This window comes from Silene latifolia, chromosome 6 (assembly GCF_048544455.1).
Source record: "Silene latifolia isolate original U9 population chromosome 6, ASM4854445v1, whole genome shotgun sequence".
Taxonomy (NCBI): domain Eukaryota; kingdom Viridiplantae; phylum Streptophyta; class Magnoliopsida; order Caryophyllales; family Caryophyllaceae; genus Silene; species Silene latifolia.
Window position 1 is genome coordinate 50,466,793 of NC_133531.1, and position 8,708 is coordinate 50,475,500.

Consider the following 8,708-nt stretch of genomic DNA (forward strand, 5'->3'; position numbering starts at 1 on the left):
AAGGATTGTAAAAATTCAACCCATTTAGCATGTCTTTGATTTAACTTTTGCTGTCCATGAATGTGTTTAAGAGCCTCGTGATCAGAATGTAAAATAAACGGCTTCGGACGCAGATAATGACTCCAATGGTCCAATGCTCTCACGATTGCATAAAACTCCTTGTCGTAGGTTGAATAGTTCAGCCTTGCACCGTTTAATTTCTCGCTGAAGTATGCAATAGGTCTCTTCTCCTGTACTAATACGGCACCAATTCCAACACCACTTGCATCACACTCGACTTCAAACAATTTATTAAAATCAGGTAGTGCTAAAACAGGTCCGGAACACAGCTTGCGCTTCACATCTTCAAACGCCTTTTGGGCGCTGCTAGTCCACATGAACTCTCCTTTCTTGGTTAGCTCTGTAATTGGAGCCATAATCGAGCTAAATCCCTGGATGAATCGTCTATAAAATGATGCTAAACCATGAAAGCTTCGCACTTCTGTAGTTGATTTCGGAACTGGCCATGCTTGAATAGCATCGACCTTGGATGGGTCCATACTTACTCCGTCTTTACCCACAATATAACCAAGAAAACAACACTTGACACCATAAAAGTACATTTTTCTAGCTTACCATAGAGCTTCTGATCTCGCAAAACTTCAAACACAGCTCGCAAATGTCGTTTGTGCGACTCTTCATCTTTGCTATAAATTAGGATGTCGTCAAGATAGACCACCACAAATTTGTTAAGGAAAGGCCTTAACAATTCATTCATCAGCCTCATAAACGAACTAGGAGCGTTGCAAAGACCAAATGGCATCACAAGCCATTCATATAACCCCTGCTTTGTTTTAAACGCGGTCTTCCACTCATCCCCTTCTCGAATCCTCATTTGATGGTAACCACTCCTCAAATCCAGTTTAGAAAAGACACTTGAACCAGAAAGTTCGTCAAGCATATCATCAAGTCTTGGCATAGGAAAGCGATATTTGATTGTAATGTTGTTTACCGCTCTACTATCAATGCACATTCGCCAAGTCCCTTCCTTCTTTGGCACTAATAGCGCAGGCACCGCACACGGACTTAAGCTCTCTTGAACATATCCCCTATCTATCAATTCTTGGACTTGTCTCTGTAACTCCTTTGCTTCCTCTGGATTACAACGATAGGCCGGCTTATTAGGCAATGCCGCCCCTGGAATTAGATCTATTTGGTGTTCAATACCACGTAAAGGAGGCAACCCATCTGGTAATTCATCCGGAAACACATCCCGAAACTCTTCTAACAGCCCCTGGACTCCACGGTTATCACTCACACCAACGGACCCCAATTCACGAACCACCAGTACATAGGTTCGTTCTCCACGAGCTAAAACCTCCTCAACCTCCCGAGCTTCCATAAACATACTCCCTTTCGTTATTTTAGACTCTTTAATCTTATTAGGTGACATAGGTTTCAGATTATATTTCACATTACCCTTCATCACGCTATACACATTGGACCTCCCGTCATGTTCAACCTTTCTATCGAATTGCCAAGGTCTACCCAACAGAATGTGGCATGCATTCATAGGAATTATATCGCACCACACCTCATCAGTATAGGGTCCTAAACTCAACGAAACTAAGGCCTGTTTCTTAACTTGAACCCCATTCTCCCCATTCAGCCAATGTAATTTATATGGTTTAACTCGGTCTTTAGTTTGCAATTTCAGTTCATCAACAAGGTCCCTTGCTACTACTGAAACGGGAGAGGAGGCCGAGCTAGACCGCGGATTGGGACCTTCGTCCAATTTGAGGTCTAACTCAAATTCCGTCTAAGAAGACATGGTAATTTTCGTCACGTCTCAATTCTATAATGAATTTTGAGACTTTTGGCCTAGGGACTTTTATTTAAATAAGGATCCAAGCTGAGATGAATTCACGAGACAAAACCGAGTAACGAGTTTATCGGTTTTCAACAATCGAGCTTAGTTTGCTTCCAATCGGTCCCATCTTTTTTATTAAACAAATGAAGACAATCCTAGGCCATAAACCAGCTGCTTGGACCGTCCAAATCAGTCCTAGGAGGCTGTTTTATTATTTTTCAAAAGAGCTCAAATGTCGCTTTCAAGGAAGGTCCAAAGTGTCACTATCATTCTTACAATTGTGTAAGAGCTTTGGGGGCTGCTCTCAAGGGCTTATACCAGCCGAATTTTGACTAAGGAAGCCTCCAATTGTGTGTTCCTAGGTTAGCTCTTATGTCCCTTTTGTTGTAAGACATTGAGAAGACCATTTGGATTGTTCTTGTTGGGTTGATGCTCACGACAGCCTAGGGGAGTTTTCAGCAACTTTTTTCTTGTTTTCTTAGTAGTTTAATGATAGCCATTGGATGTAAAATAAGTGGTTAGGATTAGAAGGCTTGGTACTATATAAACCAAAGCCCTTGGTTGTACAAATTCAGATTTGCTTAAGTTAAAAACCAAGTAAGAAACATGAGTTTTCTTCATTAAAATCTCTTCTTTGCTTTGTGCTTGAAGAGCTCCTTTGCTGTGTGCTTGGAGTTTGGTAGTTTACTTGCTTGTGTGCTTTAAACTATCGAGTCTATTCCTATTGCTTTGTGTTCGGGTCTAGACATATCACAAAAACCGTCCCTAGGGACACGCCTAAACTTCAGTTTGTTTCATGCAAACTTAGGCTCCTTTCCTTAGTTTTCCACTTAAATTATCGAGTTAGAGGTTTCACTCCAACTACATTGGTACATGATCCACTATCAATAATAAGATTGCAAATTTTACGGTTTACCTTGCACCGAGTGTGGAAGATTTGTTCTCGTTGCTCGGTTTCAGCTGAACCCGTCTCCATATGCAAATTACGCAGCACTAAACATTCCTCTTCACTCAACGGATCCAAATCATAGACTATTCCTTCACCATCAGTTTCAACACTCTCTTGAACCGTTTCCTCCTCCGGCGTGACAAATACAGGAATCATATCATACAACTCTTGAGCTGTTAGGGCTCGTTTTTGAGGACACTCATTTGCTATATGACCATAGCCTTGACACTTGAAACAACGCCTCAAAGAATTCCCTTTTGGCTTGGCAACACCTTTTGCTTTGTCTTTAGGTTCTTCTTTCGGTGTTTCTTTAGGCTTGCTAGGTGCTGGCCTAGAATACGAACTTGTTCCCGAACTTTGTCCCTTGGAGTAAGCATAAGGTTTTCGTGCCTTATCATGTTTTTCAAATTTTAATGCCAATCTGCAAACGTCGCTAAACCCGTCATAATTCTGGATTTCTACCTTCGTTGCAATTGCGGGTGTTAGGCCCTTGATGAATCTCGCCACTCTTAGCTCTTCTTTCTCCTCAAGATCGCACACGATTGACATCTTTTCGAATTCTTTGATATAATCAGTCACGGGCATGCTTCCTTGCTCTAAAGATTGGAGCTTTAAGTAGTTATCTTGTTCATAGTCCCTTGGTAGGAATCGTCTCATCAGGTGCTTCTTTAATTTGATCCAAGATTCGATCTTGTCTTTGCCTTCCTTTTTCCTCTGTTTTTTTAGATTCTCGTACCATAAAGATGCATACTTTGTAAGCTTCAAGATTGCAACTTTAAATTGCTTCTTGTCATCATACTCTTTATACTCGAAAACCCTCTCAGCTTGTCTTACCCAATCCAGAAATTTTTCCGGATCCATCTCGCCATCAAAGTCTGGAATATCGAGTTTTAAACCCCGATCATCATCGTTCTTATTTCTCGACTTTCTCTTTGGCTGCTCGTCTTCTTCTTCAGATTCGGATGGACAGTCCGATTCCTTTTTCTTCTCCTTAGCCTTCAACATGCTTGCTATGTTTTTTTAACACATAAGCCATCTGAGCCATCTCTAACTTCAGCTCGTTATGACCATCTTCCCATGTTTTCGGACCCTCATCACCGTCTTTAACCATGATTAGCAACGTCCCAAGACAGATTTATTAAGGAATAAATCTGAACTTAGCTCTGGTAAACAATTTGATGTAAAACTATGTGATTAAACGAGATTGAACAGGTCGTGGAACTGTTCGTTTGAGTTGCTAAATCCGTGAATGTGTATGTTGATGTAATTACTAAAATTGCAGCGGAAATTGATTTGTTTGGACTGTTTATTTCGTGAATATTGAAGAAACCGGATAGTATGGTGAATTCCTAGTCCTAACCTCGCAAGGTATCAAACGCAGATTCACGCAATCAACCTCGCAAGGAAGACCTAAAGATTAAGCTCGCAAACCTAATCGATCAATGCTCACAATTGTAAACAATCTTATTTCTGGAAATTCGATGTATGTTTCTGATTACACACGGTCCTACTTATACTCCTAATCGAGGTCACAATTCGAACCGAGTCCTAATTCCTTAGCTTGCAAACCAAGCCATCTTCCCCTTTCCTAAACTAACTAGGAAAGTTATTCCCCTTTCCTAAACTAACTAGGAAAGTTATTAAAATACTAATAATTAGAATACAATCAGATTTTAGGGTATTCTAACTAAACTAGGATTAGGAATCTAGTTTTCCTAACTTTATTTGGAAACAGTAAATAAACTAATTTATTATTCCTACACGATTTAGGAAACTGTGTATCCTAGCCGTCCTAGGAGCCGTGAGGTGCAGCTCCAACGCCTTCCCATTTCAGCATCAACAAATTATTCGATCCAAGCTCAAACCCTTTTACTAGTTGAGTCACATTTCGACTAATAAGGATTTCATTTGCTTGTTCCGAGTGTGCTCCTGCATCACGTTGTCTAAACCATTTGTCTTTGTTTATTAGTCATTGTTACTCGTTGTGTGAACCATTTGTCCTTGTTTATTAGTCATTGTTACTCGCTGTGTGAATCATTTGTCCATGTTTATTAGTCATTGTGACTCGTTGTGTTAATAATTTATCCTTGTTATTGTGACTCGTTGTGTCAACCAATTGTCCTTGTTCATTAGTCATTGTGACTCGTTGTGTGAACCATTTGTCCTTATTTATTAGTCATTGTGACTCATTGTGTGAACCATTTGTCCTTGTTCATTTGTCATTGTGACTCGTGTGAAACAATTGTCCATGTTTATTAGTAATTGTGACTCGTTGTATGAACCATTTGTTCTTGTTTATTAGTCATTGTTACTAGCTCGTTGTGTGAACCATTTGTCCATGTTTATTAGTCATTGTGACTCGTTGTGTGAAATATTTGTCCATGTTTATTAGTCATTGTGACTCGTTGTGTGAACCAATTGTCCGTGTTCATTAGTCACTGTGACTCGTTGTGTGAAGCATTTGTCCATATTTATTAGTCATTGTGACTCGTTGTGTGAAGAATTTGTCCATGTTTATTAGTCATTGTGACTCCTTGTGTGAATAATTTATCCTTGTCATTGTGACTCGTTGTGTCAACCAATTGTCCCTGTTCATTAGTCATTGTGACTCGTTGTGTGAACCATTTGTCCTTGTTTATTAGTCATTGTGACTCATTGTGTGAACCATTTGTCCTTGTTCATTTGTCATTGTGACTCGTTGTGTGAAACATTTGTCCATGTTTATTAGTCATTGTGACTCGTTGTGTGAAACAATTGTCCATGTTTATTAGTCATTGTGACTCGTTGTGTGAACCATTTGTCCTTGTTTATTAGTCATTGTTACTCGTTGTATGAAGCATTTGTCCATGTTTATTAGTCATTGTGAGTCGTTGTGTTAATAATTTATCCTTCTTATTGTGACTCGTTGTGTGAACCAATTGTCCTTGTTCATTAGTCATTGTGACTCGTTGTGTGAATCATTTGTCTATGTTTATTAGTCATTGTGACTCGGTGTGTGAATAATTTATCCTTGTCATTGTGATTCGTTGTGTGAACCATTTGTCCTTGTTTATTAGTCATTGTGACTCGTTGTGTGAAGCATTTGTCCATGGTTATTAGTCATTGTGACTCGTTGTATCAACCTTTTGTCCTGGTTATTGTGACTCATTGTGTGAACTAATTTTCCTTGTTCATTAGTTATTGTGACTCGTTTTGTGAAACATTTGTCCATGTTTTTTAGTCATTGTGACTCGTTGTGTGAAGCATTTGTCCATGTTTATTAGTCTTTGTGACTCGTTTTGTGAACCAATTGTCCTTGTTCATTAGTCATTGTGACTTTTGTTTGAAGCATTTGTCCATGTTTATTAGTCATTGTGACTCGTTGTATGAAGCATTTGTCCATGTTTATTAGTCATTGTGACTCGTTGTGTGAACCATTTGTCCTTGTTTGTTAGTCATCGTTACTCGTTGTGTGAAACATTTGTCCATGTTTATTAGTCATTGTGACTCGTTGTGTGAACCATTTGTCCTTGTTCATTTGTCATTTTGACTCGTTGTGTGAATACTTTATCCTAGTCATTGTGACTCATTGTGTGAACCATTTGTCCTTGATTATTAGTCATTGTGACTCGTTGTGTGAAACATTTGTCCATCTTAATTAGTCATTGTGACTCGTTGTGTGAACCAATTGTCCTAGTTCATTAGTCATTGTGACTCGTTGTGTGAAGCATTTGTCCATATTTATTAGTCATTGTGACTCATTGTGTGAAGCATTTGTCCTTGTTCATTTGTCATTGTGACTCGTTGTGTGAAACATTTCTCCTTGTTTATTAGTCATTGTTAGTCTTTGTGACTCGTTGTGTGAAACATTTGTCCATGTTTATTAGTCATTGTGGCTCGTTGTGTGAAAAATTTGTCCTTGTTTATTAGTCATTGTTACTCGTTGTGTGAACCACTTGTCCTTGTTTATTAGTCATTGTGACTCGTTGTATGAACCATTTGTCCTTGTTTATTAGTCAATTTGACTCATTGTTTGAACCATTTGTTCTTGTTTATTAGCCATTGTTACTCGTTGTGTGAACCATTTGTCCATGTTTATTAGTCATTGTGACTCGTTGTGTGAAACATTTGTCCATGTTTATTAGTCATTGTGCCTCGTTGTGTGAACGAATTGTCCTTGTTCATTTGTAATTGTGACTCGTTGTGTGAAGCATTTTTCCATGTTTATTAGTCATTGTGACTCATTGTGTGAAGCATTTGTCCATGGTTATTAGTCATTGTGACTCCTTGTGTGAATAATTTATCCTTGTCATTGTGACTCGTTGTGTCAACCAATTGTCCCTGTTCATTAGTCATTGTGACTCGTTGTGTGAACCATTTGTCCTTGTTTATTAGTCATTGTGACTCATTGTGTGAACCATTTGTCCTTGTTCATTTGTCATTGTGACTCGTTGTGTGAAACATTTGTCCATGTTTATTAGTCATTGTGACTCGTTGTGTGAAACAATTGTCCATGTTTATTAGTCATTGTGACTCGTTGTGTGAACCATTTGTCCTTATTTATTAGTCATTAATACTCGTTGTGTGAAGCATTTGTCCATGTTTATTAGTCATTGTGACTCGTTGTGTTAATAATTTATCCTTGTTATTGTGACTCGTTGTGTGAGGCATTTGTCCATGTTTATTAGTCATTGTGACTCGTTGTGTGAAGCATTTGTCCATCTTTTTAGTCATTGTGACTTCTTGTGTGAATAATTTATCCTTGTCATTGTGACTCGTTGTGTCAACCAATTGTCTTTGTTCATTAGTCATTGTGACTCGTTGTGTGAACCATTTGTCCTTGTTCATTTGTCATTGTGACTCGTTGTGTGAAGCATTTGTCCATGTTTATTATTCATTGTGACTCGTTGTGGTAATAATTTATCCTTGTTATTGTGACTCGTAGTGTGAACCAATTGTCCTTGTTCATTAGTCATTGTGACTCGTTGTGTGAACCATTTGTCCTTGTTTATTAGTCATTGTGACTCATTGTGTCAAGCATTTGTCCATGTTTATTAGTCTTTGTGACTCGTTTTGTGAACCAATTGTCCTTGTTCATTAGTCATTGTGACTTTTGTTTGAAGCATTTCTCCATGTTTATTAGTCATTGTGACTCGTTGTATGAAGCATTTGTCCATGTTTATAAGTCATTGTGACTCGTTGTGTGAATACTTTATCCTTGTTATTGTGACTCATTGGGTGAACCATTTGTCCTTGATTATTAGTCATTGTGACTCGTTGTGTGAAACATTTGTCCATCTTAATTAGTCATTGTGACTCGTTGTGTGAACCAATTGTCCTAGTTCATTAGTCATTGTGACTCGTTGTGTGAAATATTTGTCCATATTTATTAGTCATTGTAACTCATTGTGTGAAGCATTTGTCCTTGTTCATTTGTCATTGTGACTCGTTGTGTGAAACATTTCTCCTTGTTTATTAGTCATTGTTAGTCTTTGTGACTCGTTGTGTGAAACATTTGTCCATGTTTATTAGTTATTGTGGCTCGTTGTGTGAAAAATTTGTCCTTGTTTATTAGTCATTGTTACTCGTTGTGTGAACCACTTGTCCTTGTTTATTAGTCATTGTGACTCGTTGTATGAACCATTTGTCCTTGTTTATTAGTCATTGTGACTCATTGTTTGAACCATTTGTTCTTGTTTATTAGCCATTGTTACTCGTTGTGTGAACCATTTGTCCATGTTTATTAGTCATTGTGACTCGTTGTGTGAAACATTTGTCCATATTTATTAGTCATTGTGCCTCGTTGTGTGAACGAATTGTCCTTGTTCATTTGTAATTGTGACTCGTTGTGTGAAGCATTTTTCCATGTTTATTAGTCATTGTGACTCATTGTGTGAAGCATTTGTCCATGGTTATTAGTCATTGTGACTC

The 8,708-nt window shown here is 38.3% G+C and overlaps 1 protein-coding gene across 1 annotated transcript; it reads right to left on the minus strand.

The window, feature by feature from the left end:
- Positions 1-541: 541 nt before the first annotated feature.
- On the minus strand, positions 542-3,803 carry LOC141588064 (uncharacterized). Its single transcript, XM_074409521.1, has 3 exons — positions 2,766-3,803; positions 822-1,798; positions 542-740 (listed from the first exon to the last, which is right to left on the minus strand). Exons 1-3 carry the CDS (start codon positions 3,801-3,803, stop codon positions 542-544), a joined length of 2,214 nt encoding a protein of 737 aa, XP_074265622.1.
- Positions 3,804-8,708: the final 4,905 nt, after the last annotated feature.